Source organism: Pelobates fuscus, chromosome 1 (genome assembly GCF_036172605.1).
Source record: "Pelobates fuscus isolate aPelFus1 chromosome 1, aPelFus1.pri, whole genome shotgun sequence".
Classification (NCBI taxonomy): domain Eukaryota; kingdom Metazoa; phylum Chordata; class Amphibia; order Anura; family Pelobatidae; genus Pelobates; species Pelobates fuscus.
The window spans coordinates 206,011,632-206,033,056 of record NC_086317.1 but is presented as its reverse complement, the minus strand read 5'-3'; the positions used below and the strand labels follow the sequence as shown (position 1 = coordinate 206,033,056).

Sequence of the window (21,425 nt, the reverse complement as noted above, 5' to 3'; positions counted from 1 at the left end):
GGCAGTTCGTCAGATATGATTGCGTCTGGTACTCTCCTGATCTTAAGGTGGTTGCGCCTTGTTCTGTCATCAAAGGCGGTATAGTGGAGAGAGATTGCTTGCTGTTGGGCTCGTAGGGCCAGGACCGAGTCATGTAGGGTTGTCAATCCCTGCTTAATGCCGGAAATATCGTCCTCTGTGGACTGCACCCTGTCGGCAATAGCCTGCACATCTGTTTTTATGGATGCTGTGCTGGATGCCAGGAGGGTTTTGAGTTCCCCGACCAGGTTCTGAAAGTCCCGCTGGGTAACTGGGGCAGACCCATCTGGTATCCCTTTGGGTGTCTGTGCCCTTACTGGGGGTTGGTCTGGCGGCATGGGGTCTATCGGTAAAAATGTATTTTTTATGTTATTGATAGCTAGGCATGAGCATGGGGAAAATATTCGGCTCGGTTCGGCATTCCGAAATTTGGGACTTCGGCAATTCGGCACTTCGGCAACTTTGGCACTTGAACACTTTGGCACTTCGGAACTTTAGCAACTTCGGTACTTCGGTACTTTACTTGGAGCCGCTTGGTAGATAACTCCCTAATTCCCACGGTATTAGGGAGTTATCTACCAAAAGACTGAAAGACCTAAATTGACAGACAAATTTACTAATACTAAGTAAAAATTACTGTGGCTGCTAACTGTTAAAAAAAATAAAAAAAACCTAATGTCCTCCCCCCTGGCCCCCACCCCTGAATGGTGGGTGGGGGCCCTAAACAAGCATAAGGGGGGGGACCTAATGTCCTCCCCCCTGGCCCCCACCCCTGAGTGGCAGGTGGGGGCCCTAAATACAAATTAGGGGGGGCCTATTGTCCTCCCCCCTGGCCCCCACCCCTGAACGGTGGGTGGGGGCCCTAAACAAGAATAAGGGGGGGGACCTATTGTCCTCCCCCCTGGCCCCCACCCCTGAATGGTGGGTGGGGGCCCAAAATACAAATTGGGGGGGCCCTAAATGCAAACTTAACCCCCCTCCCCCAGGTGACTAGGGGTCCCCAAACCCCTAGTCACCCCCTCCCCCAAAAAGTAAACCCCTACCTACCCCCCTCACCCTAAAAATAATGAGGGGGGACCTTTAACTAAATACCTGTAAAAATAAACATAAACTTACCATTTGATGTTTTCTTTCTTCTAAAATCGGTTTTTTCAGCCCCAAAAAAGGCCATATAAAAAGCCATAATAACCGACTCAATTAAAAATAAACAAACACTGTGTAATTTGACTCATAACTCTCTGATTGGTGGATTAAGTAACCAATCAGAGTGTTATGAGTCAAATTACACAGCGTGGGAAAATTCCAAAGAACTTTCCCACGCTGTGTAAAATGACACAGAGCACTCTGATTGGTGGATTTCAAACCAACCAATCAGAGTGCTGTGACAGGTAAATGTAGAGACTTACCTGTCAGATCACTCTGATTAGATGGTTTAAACCCACCAATCAGAGTGCTCTGAGCCTAATTGCAGGGCGGGGAAAGGTTTTATAAGCCTTCAGTCTGCACGGAGCCCTCCCCGGGTTGAAGATGGATTATTGTTTTTTGTGCTTGTTTTTTTTTAATTGCGTCGGTTATTATGTATTTTTATTTGGCCTTTTTTGGGGCTAAAAAAAGAAGATTTTAGAAGAAAGAAAACATTGAAAGGTAAGTTTATTTTTATTTTTACAGGTATTTAGTTAAAGGTCCCACCTCATTATACTAAGTAATCTTTACTTAGTATTAGTAAATATGGCTGAAAGACCAATTCAGGTCTTTCAGCCTTTTAGTAACTTACTAAAAGGCTAAGTAACTTACATTTTATATGAATGTATGTTACTTGATTGTTGTAAGTGTTGCAAATGCTTACAGCTGAATCCTGGCTATGTTTGTATACATTTTATTTGAAATTGTATACAGTGTAACATTCTTCTTCTTTCACTGGGTAAGTATAGCAGCTACTGGTAAATTTCTAAATAAAATTAGATCCTAAAAAAATGATATTAATTGAATATTTATTTACAGTGTGTGTATATAATGAATGCAGTGTGTGTGTATGAATGCAGTGTGTGTATGAATGCAGTGTGTGTGTGTGTGTGTGTGTGTATGAGTGCAGTGTGTGTGTGTATGAATGCAGTGTGTGTGTGTATGAGGTCAGTGTGTGTGTATGAGGTCAGTGTGTGTGTATGAATACAGTGTGTGTGTGTGATGCAGAGTGTGATGCAGAGCCTTGGTGGGGAGTGGGCATTTTTATTATTATTTTTTTAATTATTATAATTTTAATATTAATATTTTTTTGTTATATTAATATTTTTCTTAATTTTATTATTATTATTATTATTAATATTTTATTATTTACATTTTTATTTATTTTTTCGTCCCCCCTCCCTGCTTGATACATGGCAGGGAGGGGGGCTCTCACTCCCTGGTGGTCCAGTGGCATTGGCAGTTCAGTGGAGGGGGCTGGCAGAGAGCGTTTACTTACCTCTCCTGCAGCTCCTGTCAGCTCCCTTCTCCTCCGCGAGGTCCGGTCAGCTCCTCTGTCAGCTCCCAGTGAAAGTCTTGCAGCCGCACTCTGACCCCGCGGCTCTCGCGAGACTTACACTGGGACTTGCAGAGGGAGCTGACCGGACCAGCGCGGAGGAGAAGGGAGCTGCAGGAGAGGTAAGTAAACGTTCCCTGCCAGCCCCCCTCCTACACAGCCCCTTGTCTGTATTATGGCAACTTTTTTTATACTGTACTTTTCTAAATAAACCTACGTCTCTGTGAAAACTGAAGTTTTTGTTTTTTTGCAGCCTATATAAACTTAAACCTTGTTTATTTTGCCTGTGTTAGCCTTTGAGTTTGACATGCTTCTTGTAAGCCATCTGGCCCTTTTCACATTCCTTTGCAATTTACATTACCCCTTCTGTCATCTGAACTCTACTAAGTGGCCAATTCATATATGCACTACATAAATTACATTAAATGGCAATATTCTATAGTGCAACAATGAATTATGCACCCTTGGCGTGACAATCAGAATTGACAATCTCAGCCAATCCAATGCTTTCCTATGGGGAAGCATTTTAATTGACTGAGATCATCACTTCTGATGATGTTAGCAAAAGAGGCAGATATGGGGCAGAGACCGCACCAGCAGACTGGAATATAGTTAAGATATTACTATATTTAGGGGGGCTAGATAGAATTGCACTTGCTAGCCAGCCACCACAACAAGAAGGTGTAAAATAATAATAAATAAGACTTATAGGGCGTCTTTAACTGCATACACCCCTTGAGTATCAAAGGGGTGTATGCAGTTAAAGACGTCCTTTTCCTATAGATGGAGCTATGCTGCAGTATTCTCCAGATGTCATCGCAGCCGATCAAATCTCCAAATAGGTAGTAGAGCTCTTACAAGAGCTAGTGATTAGTTGTGAAGCAGGTTCCCTACAAGCACGAGACAAGGCTACGTGTTGAGGGTTAAGCTGAACTGATTTTTAATGGGGCCACACTGGCCTTTTATGCAACTTTTCCCAACAAGGATGACACCCAGGTGGACAGTGAAGTCAATAAACATAGAGTCAGACAGAGAGACACACCATACATTACACACATTCCCTCCCCTCTGCTTGGGAGATATTTGAGTTAATTACTGTATCAACTCAATTGTCTCCAAATGAAAAAGAGGGACAATTTTATGCATTTCTAGAAACACCCCAAAATCACATCAGAACCCCATATAACATACATCTCCTGATAACCCCTATCTGGGGGAACAATATATTTAAAAATCATTCAAATCGGTTCAGGGGTTCGAAAGTTAGGTGGAAGTCCCATTTCTGCCCGGCCATGCACGAGGCTCCTGCCCAGAATAGTTCCATGAATTCAGCTGGTGCGGCTGGTCTCTTTCGTGCATGGTAAAATGTCGAACAATAGTTCAAATACTCATTCGTGCGTACGATGGTCGTGTGCCGCTTACCGTGTTACCGAATGCCGCCTTCTTCGGATGAATGAATACGAATCTAAGTTGGCCTGGAATTCTCAGCAGTGTTCGGGCCATCGAGTGTCTGAAAATAGTTCCAGACACTTGACGACCAAACCCCGCTGAACGCGTTCGACAAAACAAGATGGCCATCGCCACGTGTTTGTGCATACGAATCGACAGCCACCCAGTGAACCACTTAGAACGTTAGAGTTTGTAATAGTGTCAAATAAGTCAATTGACTGCACACGACTGTCTTGGGTGGTCGAAAGGTTCGGTAAAACATTCTGTATACAAATTAGCTGGGTAAAGTTTGTTTGTTTCTATTCGTATGCCGTTTTAGGTGAATGGTAGTGTAAATGAATAGATAGCAACAAAATTAGAAATCCAACGAACAGGGCATCTGTTACAAGGGGTCTGTATGAGTAGTCAACCATATTAATTTGCCCCATTCATTATGGATCGTCGGACTTTAGTAAATTACAGTTTGAATTAATCACTGCAAGCAGCAAATAGTTGCTCGGACTCCTTGAGATGGGTTGACAATAAAAATCAGCCTCAACCAGAATTATGGATAAAAAAAGGGTCTTAATAATAGACATTTACTAGGAAATGTAATATAATTAATACAAAAATTGTGATTCACAAATTTGAATGGAAAAAACGAGTCTGGGAATATTTCCAAGTCTAGTTTTCCCTTAGTTTGTCATTTGGATTTTATTCATGAAAATGTAGAGCTAAACAAATAACTCTAAACAAGAAAAATTTATGAAAACTAGGTAGTAACTTATAACATTGCTATACTCGTTAGATTAACTAATGTCTCCTTATTCTAAATTTAAATATTATAGTTAGTAATAATTATAGATCTGGTCAATAATAATTATTTATGAATAAAGGGTTGATGCACAGTCAATTTGCCATAACAATTAAGCTTGCTACCTAGAATCTGAATGCAGCTAGGTGGTAGCAGTTCTGTTTCAATGTTAATTCTCGATACATATATATATTTTTTTTCATTTAGGACTTGGCTTCAGCCTTAGCTTCTTCCCAAGCCTCACCATTTTGTCACAGTACTTTGACAGGCGCCGGTCCCTGGTTATTTCTGCTGCAACCACAGGGGAATGTTTTGCAGTCATTGTATTTGTTCCAGGTAAGATCTATAATTAACTAGTGTCTGCCCTCCCTAAAGTAACAATAACCAACAGGTCAGTGCACAATGGACCAGATTACACCTGTGGGAATTTTGCAATACAACCTTTTGAAAGTCCACCACATTTAACCTGTCCAGCTGCAACAAAATGGCAAAAATAAGGACCCAGATGCAAAAAATCTGGACTATTTGTTCCCTGCTTTAGAAGTCAGCAAGAAAATCATTAAAACTCCAAGGTAGTGCAATGTTTATGTATGTGGAGACTGTCCAGTACAACAGACAGCAGCCACAGGGATTTTTTTTTTCTTATTTTATCCGTCACCTGACTTATTCCTAGTTTGAGCATTTCCTGTAAACAGTGTGCAGCCATCAAAAGTGTTACCTACCATGCTTGCGGTCACATGACCGGTAACCCCATTACTCCTGTGGCATCATAGGTTTTCCCCTTTGATAACGCCTTTGTGGGCATCATCTGAGTATTTTGAAGTAGTGGTCATGTAACCACATTGATTGGGAATCACATTTCTGTGTGATTCCAAGTTTAACCTCTATTTTTTTATTCTTACGTGGGGCTATTATTTACATGTTTTGTTAATTATGTTATGCTCCCCCTCTTTGAGAGCTAAGATTGTCTCTGATGATATCATTGTGTCAGGAAATTGACATGTGATCTCTCATGAGGAATTTTATTTTTGTAGTAACCAGAAGTACCAAACCAATTAGTATGTGATATTGTGTTTTGTAATTGAATGATTTAATTCTATTTTAGTTACATATAATTATATCATTATTGTACTGTCACTGTTGTGACAGAACACCCTGTCACTGAAAATATTTGTTCGTATCCTTTTTCCGTTCCCGTTCGGTAACCAAACAAAACCACAAATTTTCCCTTTTTATACCCCCTGTACACAGCCCACCTTGGAGCCTGTTAACCCTATTGACCTCTCTTGACACCTCCATCATCGGTTCACACCTAATTGTTTCAAGTGTTCTGCTGGGTGGCCGCCATTCACATGAACGAACATGTGGGAACTGAGTCAGAGGCCATCTTGTTGCATGAAAGCAGGGAGTGGTGTTCGAACGTCGAGTGTATAGAACTAAAATGGACAGACTAACTTGCAAACACCGCTGAACTTCTATCCTCGCCTGCTCCCTTTCCAAACATCTCAGCAGAGCGCTGTTCGGTAGGATTGTTTGCAAAAACTAGGCGAACAATAGCTACCTAGGAACAAGATAATCTGTTTGGTGCTTTATTCGTTTTGGGACTTCCGAAAGTGACCAACCACCTCCACTTTTCCTCTGGAACTATTTTGGGCAGACGCCACGTGTGCGGTCAGTCAAAACTTTACCCCGGTGGCGACTCCTCTGTATTCGTGGGATCTAAGCGCTATTTGGACACTTTGGGTGCTCGGAACCAGGCTATTCGGGAATATAGGACTTGTATCCCCAAGGGGTCCCTTGTAATATTGTATTTGTTTTGGGGTGTTATGTGTTTTACACATGGTACCTCTGTGCCTGGGAGATAATAAGTTTAAGCAAAGTACACTCAGTTATCTCCCAGACACAGGGACACCAGGGAGGAGTTTGTATTGAACTGTACCCTGTGTATAAATTGCATGTACCATGCCCCAATAAACCAGTTCACTCCCAGCATTATGTCTTGGCTAATGTCTGTGGGGGAAAGCTATAATCATTCAGCTTGCTAGAATCACTCAGCAGCTATAACCACTGAATCCAGCGCACCAGAGTTCCAGAGAGGGGGAAAAGGAAATCCTTGGCAGCGAGACCCGTGTCCCTACCTGGGTGGCTGCCACATCTAGTGGCAGCTGTGGGATTTTTCTTTTCCCCAAGAGTGGATGCTGAACCCGGAACTAGCAGCAGATGGAGAATGGCTACGAGCAGCTCAAGCGATCCACATTGAAGGATGTGCTGGAGAGGCAGGGATGAAATGCTAAAAACATACGGAAAAGGGCTTTAATTGCCAAACTAATGAAGCTGGACCGAACCAATCCCAGCGTCAAAGCAGTTTCACGAACACTGAAGAATCTGAACAGATGCGGGACGATCGGTTTCGCTTGGCCTTGTTTGGGCCAAACCCTCCTGACAAAATAATAATGAAAGTACTGGCGGACTCGGTTGCAGAAGCTAGAGCCAAGCGGGAATACCAACTACACTTAGCCGAAATACAGTGTTCGGGAGCTCCGCTGACTGAAAGCCCCACTCCACAGCCAGAACGGAGGAAGGTACCTTTCACAGCCTTAAAAGCATTTCAAGAGACAGATGAGATTGATGGAAATCTCACAGATTTTGAAACCAGTGCGCTCTACACAAAGTACCAGAGGATGACTGGGTAATGATACTGGCTGGAAAATGATCAGGATGAGCTGCTGAGGCATTCAGGGCCATACCAGATGGGGAGATTCATCAGTATGAAAGATAGAAAGAAGCCCTGCTAGCCAGGTATGCAGTCACCCCTTAAGCATACCGCAGGCGGTTTATGGAATTGCGAAAGGAGGATAAAGACTCCTATGCAGAATGCCGCCTCCACAGAGATGCCTTATACTGGCTTATACTGGATATAGGGTGCCCAGCCTTGTCGGGAGAAGATATCCTACAATTATTCTTAATGGAACATTTTTTTAACCTACTTAACCCAGATCTGAGATAGGAGACTGCACACTTTACCAGAGGCTGCCTGCCTGGCAGATGTATACACAGACACCTGAAAAACTGAACGACCACCAGTAAGACCTGCCCCCGCACCGAAGTTGCTGCTCCAGGAACCTCCAACCAACTTCAACCACCTTACAGGGGACTACCTGGGAACCAAACAGCACCAACAAAGACCGGGCCCAGATGCTTCCGATGCCAGCAACTAGTGCATGTAAGGTGCAACTGCCCACTGGAACCCCCAAGACCCTCGTGGGGTCATACCAACCCTGTACCACCCAGGGCCACAGCCCACTGCTTAGAAGCAGAGAACACGTATCCCTGGAAAGAGTCCCAGCCTATACCAGAAGATCCTGGAGAGTATTAGATGAAGCTGATCCTGTTCAGGCTGCTACCATGGACAACCCTCAACAACATACACAGTTGGTCATTGTAAACAGACAAACGGCTAGGGAACTGAGAGACACCGGAGCTACCCTGACATTAGTACAACGCTACTTGGCTCGGGACAATGAACATACTGGATAATCTGTGGCCATTAGGGTAGCCGGGGGCGCTATTTACAGACTACCCACTGGCCGAGTTCACATGGATTGGGGAGCTGGATGCAGTACTGTGAACGTGGGGATTATGAAAGACTTGCCCGCGGAGGTACTGCTCGGGAGTGATTTGGGGACCCTTACCTCAGCCTACATTACCAGGAACACTGCGGAAGCTCATCCAGTAATTACTCATCTTCAAGCCCGGCTGGCTCACGTTCTGAGGAGATCCAGGTAAGCGATGACTCCCCAACCCCGACAGTAGACCTGGCCTAGTTAGCTTGGGACACCCCAGAGGAGTTTGGGAGGGAGGCAAGGGAAGACCCACACTCCAAAATTATAGGACCCAGGCAGACACCGAACAAGGGGGTTTAGAGAGGAAAAAGTTTATTTGAGAACAGGACAGGCTATATCGGTTAACAGAGAATCATAATAGAGGGGCAGCCCCATCCCAGAAGCACCAGCTTGTAGTTCCCAGGAAGTATCAGCTGGAACTCCTACGGATCGGACACAATGTACCTTCGGCAGAACATCTGGGCATAGAGTAACCCAGAACTTCTTTTGACCGGGAATCAAGATGTTCAGCAGTACTGCCAAACTTGTGATGTTTGTCAACGGGTGGGAAAGAACGGAGATCACCCCGAGGCTCTGCTGCAGTCCATGACGATCATTGAGGAACCATTCAGCCAAATAGCGGTCGATATAATAGGAACCCTAGTGAGACCTAGTCCCTCCGGTAAAAAGTATATACTTACCATAGTGGACTACGCTACCCGCTATCCTGAAGCAGTCGCTTTGACTAACATCCAAGCAGAAACCGTAGCAGATGCACTAATCTGGATATTCTCTCAAGTAGGTTTTCCCAGGCAGATCCTTTTGGAACAGCGCACCCAATTCACAGCAGACAGAACTCATCAGCACCTTTAACTCTCTTCTTCGCCCTGCTGTGGCCACCCCCCAAACTAACCTTACAGCCGATGCTTTGCTTGCTACTTTACTGACAAGATTGAACCGCTACGAAAAGAATTCTCCCCACCTGGCCATTCTCTTTCTCAAGCGCACGTAGATCATGCCTTTCCTGCCCTTCAGACTTTCTTCCCGGCTACTAAACAAGAGGTGGCTGCGCTTCTCCTTTCCTCTCGCCCGACTACTTGCCCGCTCGATCCTGTACCATCTCACCTTATCATATCTCTCTCCCCTGTTCTTGTGCCTCCCTAACACACATCTTCAACTGGCTTAACCAGGTGGCAGGAGACAATGCCCGATTACTGCGGTGGAGTCTAGCTTTACAACCATACAACTTCACCATACACTACCGGCCCAGCAAGCAGAACGGGAACGCCGAAGGGTTGTCAAGGCAAACTGAGCTCACCAACTAACAACCAAGTCCAGACATATCGAAGTTGACCCGAAAACTGTTAAGCCATGTCTGCTGAAGCACCATACAAGGGGGGGAGCGGTATGACAGAACACCCTGACACTGAAAATACTTGTGTGTATCCTTTTCCCGTTCCCGTTCGGTAACCGAACATGACCACAAATTTTCCCTTTTTATACCCCCAGTACTCAGCCCACCTTGGAGCTTGTTAACCCTCTTAACCTCTTTTGAGGTGTCTTTTGACACAGAGACGCCGAAGAGGAGTTTGTATTGAACTATATGGAGACTCTCTGCTGGGGGTCTGTGTATAAATTGCATGTACCATGCCCCATTAAACCAGTTCACTCCCAGCATTAAGTCTCGGCTAATGTCTGTGGGCGAAAGCTATAACAGCTATAATCACTCAGCAGCTATATCACCAAATCCGGCGCAGCAGAGTTCCAGAGAGGGGGAAAAGGACATCCTTGGCAGCGAGACTCGTGTCCCTATTGGAGTGGCCGCCACATATGTATCGATAGGCACGATCTTAAATTTATGACTTGAAAAAGGCCAGTGTAGGCTGAAACATTGTCACCCTGTTTGCTGTAGAAATAAATATATAACTATGGCAGTCAGCTACTGCTCCTATCAATACCTCATCCACTGAGCAGAAATGGAGGGATAATGGTATGTTCCACCTTGTATTTTTACTTTATTACTAAGTCCCCACTTTATACAGGGGTTAGTGTAGCTGTACAAAGAACTTGTCCACTACCTATCAAGTGAATTATTACTCCACGCATGATGGTGGAAAAATAACCCTCCAGACAATTTAAATGTCTCCCACATGATGCCAGGTGTGGGTGCAGGGGGTGGGGAGGTGGCTATAAACTTAATGGTGTATTGACATGAATTGACTAGGAAATTACTAAATTTAGGCAAAAATAACTAAAATGGGGGTAAATTTGTAATTCCCTGGTGAATCCCTAACATTTCACAGGTTTGAGAATAAACTTGTTACAGTGGCAACATTTTTTTGAATGCTGGAAAGAGATTCTCAGGGCTATTTAATAGAGTGAGAATTCAGAGTGAATTTAAAATTTAAGGCCAAAGTAGCTGAACTGAAGGCATTCCTGCTTAAGGAATTTTCTAGTTCATCTATTTTTAAAATGAAAAGTGACATTAGAAAGAGCCACACGTTATATGGATATAACATGGACACAACATTAGAATTTCAGTGCTATCTAGTAGTTTATAACGCTGTCGTCAAGCATTTGTGACCAGCCCTCTTTTACTTTAAATAAAAAAGGTGTGTTTAAAATGGCTTTGCCACTTGAAAAGTGTCTTAAATCTAGTCTAAAAATGTTTGGTCATAGAACTACTTTTCAGCAGACTGCGAAGCACAATTATATGGATAATGACTGAATGCTAGTGAATTGCAAACCTAATAACAAAAATAGCCAAGTTGTGACTATACATTTCTTTTTCTTTTTCTTTTTTAAATGTGGTTTGCAATTCACAGTTCGGTGAGTAAACCCAACAACAAACAAAACTGTAGTGAATTCAGGAACAGTTCTGCAAATTGGGAACTGTGTTTCAACTCAATAATGATCCCAGTTTGGCAATGTTTGACCTAAGCACTGTAAATTCCGTTTCTAGTTAATCATTGCTCCTTTTTTATTATTATTATTATTATGATTATCATTATTATTATTGACACTTATATAGTGCCAACAAATTCTGTATAAACGAATACTAATATGAAGAACGTTTTAGGGGTTTTAACTATGTAAAAACATATTGTGAGATTTATATTTTTCTGATGATTGTTTCCCACTTACATGCTCATAATGCTTTTTTCTTTACTTTCCAGCTTATACTGCACTTATGCAATACATGGGCTGGAGAATTTGCCTGTTCGTCATCGGAGCTCTGCAACTTGTCATCATGGTTTGTGGATTCTTGCTACAGCCAATCATTATTATACCAGAAGAAGACCCAAAACAACATTCAGAAGTTGATAATAAGGACACACGCATTACTATAGACATCACAGATTCTGTAGACAATACAAAGGCAAAGACTGACATGCCCAAAGAGGAGAAGATGCTTGAGCCAGTAGAGTCTGAAAAGGATGAGCTTGTACTTGATTTTTCTGTATTGAAAAATACTAGCTTTATATTTTACACACTATTTGGATTATTTGCTGTCTTTGGCACTTCTGTACCTTCCCTATTCATTATTCCTTACAGTGTAAGTCTGGGCATACCTGAAGAACTTTCAACACGCATTCTTATCTTCATGGCCTTTGCTGAACTCCTCGGAAGAATTAGTGGAGGCCTTATCATGCACAAGGAGCCAATTAATAAGATTTACATTGAACTGACATTTGTCATCCTGCTGTGCCTAGCTCTTGTTGCCATCCCTTTTGCTCATACTTTTCTGGGACTGATGGCATGTAGCTTCTTTTACAGCTACATTATGGGAGCTGTTGCAGCAACTTACATTCCGCTGATAGGGGAAAAGGACATTGTTGGCATCGAGAAGATGGAATCAGCAGTTGGAGTCTTTGTCTTTATTCAAAGTTTCACATCACTGACGGGACCCCCATTAACAGGTAACTAATACAATTTGTTATAATTATTTTTTTTTATCTCCCCACTAGCCCATGAAGTCACACAACAAGACAAGCACTTGGTTAGCACCAGCTGTGCATGGGCCAGCACTGGGCATCATTTGATCTTCATTGTTGGCCTCTGCCAATGCCCACTCCAAAATTTAAAATAATGATAACCTGCAATACTCTGAGTGTCTCCACAGGGCTCGTTTCCTTGTGCCATCATAACAGAATCATATATTGTCTACAATGATTAGAGTCACCCTATTTTGAGTATTTGAATGAGCTATGCAACACTGCGAACCCTGCAATATGACAGATGTGACTGTTTTGGTCAGTCCAGCATCCTCTGGAAAACTGTTTATAAACTCCACAAGTATCAGGCGCTGTGTGAATGTGTAATAATTACATCTGACTCAGTGCCTGCTCACTAGTTCATAATCCTAGTCCTAGTTTTATACAAAAAAGCAGGAATGTTTGCACTGATGGAGCAAACACTGGGGCTAAGAATTCTGTGAAATATATGTTTAGCCCCTTAACGCCGTTACGGCGTTCTATGCCGTCGCGGCTTTAAAGGGCTTTAAAGCCGTTGCGGCGGCATAGAACGCCGTAACGGCTTAAGCCCCCAGAAGATCGCAGCTACTTACCTCCGCCGCGATCCTCTTCTGGGGGGCTGCCTGACAGCCCAGGCAGCCCCCCCATGGCAAATGAGGCCCCCGGGGGCCATGTGATCGCTCTCAAAGAGCGATCACATGGCCCCCATAGCTGGCTATGGATCTGCCAGCAGGGGGACTGCTGGTAGGAAGAGTAAAAAAAATGTATTAAACATGTGTAAAATTAAATTAAAAGTATTTATATATATATATATATATATATATATATATAATATGTATATATATTATATATATAATATATATACATATTATATATATGTAACGTCATACAAAGTGTATTTTAATATTAATATTAGTATATATATTAATATTAAAATACACTTAGAATGACGTTACATATATATAATATGTATATATATATTATATATATAATATATATATAATAGATATATACACATATATTATATATATAAATACGTCTAATTACAATAATAAATAAATAAAATAATAAAATAAATAAATAAAATATTGAAACAAAATTTAAAATAAATTATATATGCATATGTAATTTCATTCTAACTGTATTTTGCTATTAATATATATATATTGGTAACATAATACACTTAGAATGACATTCTATATATATATATATATCTATATATAAAATGCAAATAACCGCAAATATATATATAGAGATAAATACATATAATTACATAAAAGATTACATTAGTATGCACGTAGATTTTAAATACCTATAACCTATACTGTTTTACTCGGGAGACTTCGCTGAACTGAAATATTAGTGTTTAAAACTGGTAAATTTTATTAAAACAATGATTATGGACTATATTATTGTTGTAATATGTTTTACTGTTTTAAAACACTAATATTTGTGTTTAGTGAAGTCTCCCGAGAATAACAGTACCCCTCATGTACAGGTTTTATGGTGTTTTGAAAAGTTAGAGAGTCACATATAAGGCTTGCATTTCCTTTTTTTGACATTGAAATTTGCCAGATTAGTTATGTTGCCTTTGAGATCGTATGGTAGCCCAGGAATAAGAATTACCCCCATGATGGCATACCATTTGCAAAAGTAGACAACCCAAGGTATTGCAAATGGGGTATGCCCAGTCATTTTTAGTAGCCACTTAGTCACAAACACTGGCCAAATATTCGTTTTTTGCTTTTTTCACACAAAAACAAATATGAACGCTAACTTTGGCCAGTGTTTGGCCAGTGACTAAGTGGCTACTAAAAAAAGACATACCCCACGTTCAATACCTTGGGTTGTCTACTTTTTCAAATGGTATGCCATTATGGGGGTAATTCTCATTCCTGGGCTACCACACTGTCTCAAAGGTAACATTACTAATCTGGCAAATTTCAATTTGAAAATGGAACGTTCTATATTTGACCCTGTAACTTTCCAAAACACCATAAAACCTGTTAATAGGGGGTACTGTTGTACTCGTGAGACATCGCTGATTACAAATATGTGCTTTTTGTTGCAGTAAAAAACAGTATTATGACATGTACAGCTAAAATGTGAGGCGGAACTACAAATGTAAAAAAAAAATTAAATTTCTCACAGTTTTTTTAATTTTATTCATAATAAATTATGTTTCATATATGAATATTTGATATAAAATTAAAGCCCTGTTTCTCCTGAACAAAATGATATATAATAAGTGCATATAATATGAAAGAGGGGAACTACGGGTGAACAGACATATAGCGCAAATTCCAGTATTTGTTTACGTTTTGTTTTGATCAGAACGTGTACTATTGACTCCGTCCTGAAGGGGTTAAATAGCTGGCTAAAAGTCAGCAGGTCTAAACGTTTTGTAAATATTGATGGGAATGTAGGCACCTGGGAAATCAGGCCATGTACTATCCCTTTTGTAGCAAGATAAGTATCAGAAGCACTGAGAAGTTTTAATGGAGGTACAGATAGAGTGAAAAGTTTAGTTTAACCCCTTCAGGACGAAGTCAATAGTACACGTTCTGATCAAAACAAAATGTAAACAAAAACTGGAATGTGTGCTATATGTTTGTTCAACCGTAATTCACCTCTTTCATATTATATGCACCCACACTTATTAGATATCAGTTTGTTCAGGAGAAACAGGGCTTTCATTTCATATCAAATATTTATAATTTATTATGAATAAAAGCAAAAAAACAGTCAGAAATTGTACATTTTAAAAAAGAATTGTAGTTCTGCCTCACATTTCAGCTGTAAATGTCATAATACTGTTAGCTTTTACTGCAAAAAAAAGCACATATTTGGATTCAGCAAGGTCTCACGAGTACAACAGTAGCCCCCATTAACAGTTTTTACGGTGTTTTGGAAAGTTAAAGGGTCAAATATAGCACATTCCATTTTTCAGTTTTTTCACATTGAAATTTGCCAGATTAGTAATGTTACCTTTGAGACCGTGTGGTAGCCGAGGAATGAGATTTACCCCCATGATGGCATACCATTTGCAAAAGTAGACTACCCAAGGTATTGCAAGTGGGGTATGTCCAGTCTTTTGTAGTAGCCACTTAGTCACAGACACTGGCCAAAGTTAGCTTTCATATTTGTTTTTGTGTGAAAAAAGCAAAAAACTAATATTTGGCCAGTGTTTCTAACTAAGTGGCTACTAAAAATGACTGGACATACCCCGTTTGCAATACCTTGGGTTGTCTGCTTTTGCAAATGGTATGTCATCATGGGGGTAATTCTTATTCCTGGGCTACCATACGGTCTCAAAAGTCAACATAATCAATCTGGCAAATTTTTATGCGAAAAAAATGAAATGCAAGCCTTATATTTGACTCTCTAACTTTCCAAAACACCATAAAACCTGTACATGGGGGGTACTGTTTTACTCAGGAGACTTTGCTGAATACAAATGTTAGTGTTTCAAAATGGTAACTTGTATTACAACAATAATATCGTCAGTAAAAGTGCCGATCATGTGTGAAAAATGCACTCTGCACTTTTTGCCTGGGTTGTCAGGTATGTCAATCAAATTTTAACTAATTAAATCACATAATTATGTTAAAATATTACTTAAATATACACATAGAATTTTAATATATATACATATATATGTATTTAAAGTCTACGTGTACACTTATGTAGTTATTTATGTAATTATATATATTTGCGGTTATTTGTATTTTATATATAGATAGATAGATATAGAATGTCATTCTAAGTGTATTTTGTTACCAACACTATCCACCAGCAGGGGGACTGTCTGACACTCCAGACAGTACCCCTGCTGGCAGATCCACAACCAGCTATAGGGGGCCATGTGATCGCTCTTTGAGAGTGATCACATGGCCCCCGGGGGCTTCATTTGCCGTGGGAGGGCTGCCTGGGCTGTCAGGCAGCCCTTCAGAAGAGGATCGCGGCGGAGGTGAGTAAATCGGAGCTGCTGGGGGCTTAAGCCGTTCTCTGCCACCGCAACGGCTTTAAAGCCCATTTAATGCGGGACGGCATAGAACGCCGTAACGGCGTTAAGGGGTTAACATAAGTACAAGCTATGTCTGCAGAAGATTATATGGCTGAAAGTAATGTTTCTACTTTTTGGTTTTATTTTCTTTTATTTAGGTTTACTGGTGGACAAAACAAAATATTATGGGTCTGCATTCTACTTCAGTGCTGTCGGGATGGCACTTGGTGCTATATGCTTGGCCTTTGTAAAACCTTCTCAGAATGGTTTGTGCAAGAATAAGGCACCAGCTACACAAGACTCAGCTGAATTCCAAGATGCACAAGACATGCCAATAAACATTGCAGTAGTAGATGAAAACCCGTCAGGAACTGAGGAAAACTCCAGTACTATAGAGATGGAACTACGTGCCATAGTAAGACCTTGCATTAATGGACAGTGCAAGAAAAAGTCACCCGATACACAAGACTCCACTGAATGTCAAAATGTCCAAGATGTGGTGATAGAAATCCCAGAAATTAATGGAAACCTGTCAGCGGATTGATCTGAAAATCATTGGACACCTTGCCACCCATGGGTTTTCGCATTCTTTCTGTTCATCTGCATACATGTGGCACAAGTTTTCTAAAAATCTACAGTTCAGAGGGGATATGAGAACTCTATTCAAACATATACAGGGCCAGTCTCTGCGCTACTATTGGTCTTTTTTATTATTATTATTATACTATTTATTAACCCCTTAAGACCGGAGGGCGTACTATTACGTCCTATTATAGGCGGCTCTAAATGCCGCCGGGCGTAATAGTACGCCCTCCGGTCTTTCCTTACTTACCCGGTGCCGACGATCGCGGTTGGGGGGACTCCCAGGGAGCCCCCCCGCGGCAGATCTTCCTCCTCCGGTCCCCCCCGGCCATGTGAGAGTGAGGTCCTTGCGAGGACCTCACAATCACATGGCAGGGATAGCTGGCTTCTGTATTGCCAGCAGGGGGATTGCCTGTAATGACAGGTGGTCCCCCTACTGGCTGAAAATAAAATAAAATAAATGTTAAAAGTGTAAAAAAATAATAATATATACTTAGATCATATATATATATATTATATATATATATGATCTAAGTATATATATACACATATACATACACACACATACACTGTATAGGTGTATTTCACTATTAATATATATATAATTATATATATATATATTAATATCAAATTACACGTAGACTGATACTGATTAAATATATATAGAATTATTGTTATATATATATTTATATATAATATAAAAAAATTTAATATGTAAATACGTTAAAAAATAAAATAAATAAAATAATTTAAAAAAAATAATTAAAAAATATATAGATGTGTGTTATTTCGTTCTAACTGTATTGTAATATTAATATATATATTTATATCAAAAAACACGTAGAACAAAATAATATATATATCTATATACATAAATATATACTTAAATATCACTATATATATACCTATATATAAATAAAAATATTTTAGAAAAATTATATATATATATATATATTCACATACGTATATATATATACATATATTAATTCTACATATATATTTATGTAATATTTTTACATAATTGGGTATCTTAATTATTTACAATTAGCGGGACCTGCCTGACAACCCATGCCGAAAGTAAAGGGAATTTAATTTGCTAGCACAATATTTAACCCTATAACTTTCCAAGACACCATAAAACCTGTACATGGGGGGTACTGTTCTACTCGGGGGACTTTGCTGAACACAAATATTAGTGTTTCACATTAAAATTTGCCAGATTGGGTATGTTGCCTTTCAGACCCTATGGTAGCCCAAGAATGAAAATTACCCCTATGATGGCATACCATTTGCAATAGTAGACAACCCAAGGTATTGCAAACGGGGTATGTCCAGTCTTTATAGTAGCCACTTAGTCACAAACCCTAGCCAAAATTGGCGTTTTTTGCATTTTTCACACACAAACAAATACTAACGCTAACTTTGGCCAGTGTTTGTGTACTGTTTTACACGTGAGACTTTGCTGAATACAAATATGTGTATTTTATTGCAGTAAAAGCAAACAGTATTATGACGTTGACAGTTAAAATGTCATGTAGAACTAAAAAAATAACAAAATTTCTTATTTTCTCCCATTTTTTTCATATTAAATTATGTTTCATAGCTAAATATTTGATATTAAATGAAAGCCCTGTTTCCCCTGAATAAAATGATATATAATAAGGGGGGTGCATTTAATATGAAAGAGGTGAATTACGGTTGGACAGACATATAGCGCAAATGCCAGGTTTTGTTTACATTTTGTTTCGTTCACAACGTGTGCATTTGGCTCCGTCCTTAACCCCTTAAGGACAGAGCTTCGGAAGCTTGTCTTTCACTTAATGACAACGGCATTTTTTGCATTTTTTTGCTGTTTGCGTTCAACTGCAATTTGCATTTGACTAATTTATTGCACCAACGCATATTATATACCATTTTTAAAGGACAGAAAGGGCTTTAATTTGATGTAACATATATATACATAAATGCTTATTTATTATTAAAAAATACAGAAAAATGAAAAATGTTGTGTTTTTTTTGCAGTTTTTGCAATAATAATGTGTGCACAATTAGTGCAGGTTAAGGAAAGTAATTAAAAATAAATTAATTTAGTTGTTCTGATTTACAGAATAAATAATGTGTCTGGGATTTTAAGTTTTTTTTTGGTAGTTACAGGTCACAAAGCACAAGGAGTAAAATAAACTTTTAATTTGGAGCGATTTTAGAATTTGGTATGTTTGTCTTGTAAGCTTAATAGCCATAAAAGAAAACAAAATTGCCACACAAAAGTATATATTTATATAAAGTAGACACCACAGGCTATTTACCTAAGTTGTTTTGACACTTTCTACGTAGCCATTTTACCGCCAACCTCTGCTAAATATTGGAGTAAAATTGTGTTTTTTGGGGGTTTTCGCACACAAACTTATAACAAAGAACTTCTCATGTGTATTTTGTAAAGTTGGTGTGTGCTATTCCTGTACAAAGCTTTATTATGTGTTCAGTTACTTCTGCTGAGTACAACGGTACCCCCATTGTATGTCTTTGGCACTATTTCGTGAAGCTACAGTGCCATATAGGAGACCTGTCCTCTTCAGTATTCACAGTAGAATTTTGAGAGACGGATTTAATGAGCCTATGCTTCCATTTGGGGTATTATAACAGTTTGACTGTTCAAAAAAACCCCACAAAGGTCTACCATTTGTAAAAGTAGACACTCCAGGGTATCTCATAAGGTGCATATTGTGCCTTAACATGCCCCCATTTTTTTACCATTACATGCCAAAGTATGTGGTAAAAAATAATTTTGTGCATTTTTTACATACGGATTGCATTTTTGCTGGGCATTTTGTATATTTCATATGTGCCACTAAGTTCAAACCCCCCAAATTATGCTCAGCTAAGTCTTCTGAGTAAAAGGACACCCCCATTGTATGTCTATGGCACTATTTCGTGAAGCTACAGTGCCATACAGGAGACCTGTCCTTTTCAGTATTCACAGTAGAATTTTGAGAGACGGATTTAATGAGCCTATGCTTCCATTTGGGGTATTATAACAGTTTGACTGTTCAAAAAAACCCCACAAAGACCTACCATTTGTAAAAGTAGACACTCCAGGGTATCTCATAAGGTGCATATTGTGCCTTAACATGCCCCCATTTTTTTACCATTACATGCCAAAGTATGTGGTAAAAAATAATTTTGTGCATTTTTTACATACGGATTGCATTTTTGCTGGGCATTTTGTATATTTCATATGTGCCACTAAGTTCAAACCCCCCAAATTATGCTCAGCTAAGTCCTCTGAGTAAAAGGACACCCCCATTGTATGTCTATGGCACTATTTCGTGAAGCTACAGTGCCATACAGGAGACCTGTCCTTTTCAGTATTCACAGTAGAATTTTGAGAGACGGATTTAATGAGCCTATGCTTCCATTTGGGGTATTATAACAGTTTGACTGTTCAAAAAAACCCCACAAAGACCTACCATTTGTAAAAGTAGACACTCCAGGGTATATCATAAGGTGCATATTGTGCCTTAGCATGCCCCCATTTTTTCAGCAATATATGCCAAAGTATGTGGTAAAAAATAATTTGGGGCATTTTTTTACATACGGTTGCATTTTTGCTGGGCATTTCAGTTCAAAACCCCCAAATTATGCTCAGCTAAGTCTTCTGAGTAAAAAGACATCCCCAATGAATGCCTTTGGCACTATTTTGTGAAGCTACAGTGCCATATAGGAGACCAAGCCATATCAGTTTTTACAGAACTTTGAATTTTGACGCTGGGCCTATGTGTAATTTCCAAGCATCTTCGCAGGTTTTAAATTCAAACTACCCCACAAAGGTCAACCATTTCTTAAAGTAGACACCCCAGGGTATTTCAAAAGGCATATTTTGAACCTTAGCGTGGGATAATTTTTCCGCTAGCTTGTACCAGGTGTAGTGGTAATAAGCGTTTTTTCTGCCTTTTTGACACACAAAGTGAGTTTTTGCACAGTATATTTTGCAAACCTTATGTGTACCACCACTCTATAATACTTTATATGTTGTTCAGCTATGTCGGCTTAGTACAAAAATACCCCCGTATGTACCTTTGCCAGGTATATGTCATTACAAAAAGGGATCATTGCATAGGTTAGTACCCCTACATTTGCGGTATAAGTCAACAGGTATGCAAGTTCTGATTGCATTAGACTTGTCCTTGGTTAATATATATGTTAATAAAGATCTTTCCTTTCCTCTTTTTTTCTTTTCCCTTTCCCCCTTTCCCCTCCTTCCTTGATTTAAGCAAGGTACAAGTACCTAATGTAACCAGCAGGAAGGGGATCAGAGCTGTAACTTGCGCAGCATTTTGAAATATACATTCAGATTTAACCCGAGCTTATGTGTGTACGGATAAAAATACTGGCCTACCAAAAAAAACAAAACAAAAACTATAACAAAACCATAAACAAACAAACCCAGAAATGGTACCTCGTACAGGAGTGAAAACGGCCTTTC

General features: G+C 39.8%; 1 protein-coding gene across 1 annotated transcript in view; it reads left to right on the top strand.

Annotated features, from left to right (window-relative positions):
- LOC134608806 (monocarboxylate transporter 7-like) overlaps window positions 1-16,904 on the top strand; it is a 32,634-nt gene extending 15,730 nt beyond the window's left edge. Inside the window, exons 3-5 of the mRNA XM_063451951.1 lie at window positions 4,986-5,114; window positions 11,557-12,300; window positions 16,519-16,904. Of these exons, the coding sequence (XP_063308021.1) occupies window positions 4,986-5,114; window positions 11,557-12,300; window positions 16,519-16,904 (1,259 nt within the window). The remainder of the gene's footprint in view (window positions 1-4,985; window positions 5,115-11,556; window positions 12,301-16,518) is intronic.
- The last annotated feature ends 4,521 nt before the right edge of the window (window positions 16,905-21,425 follow it).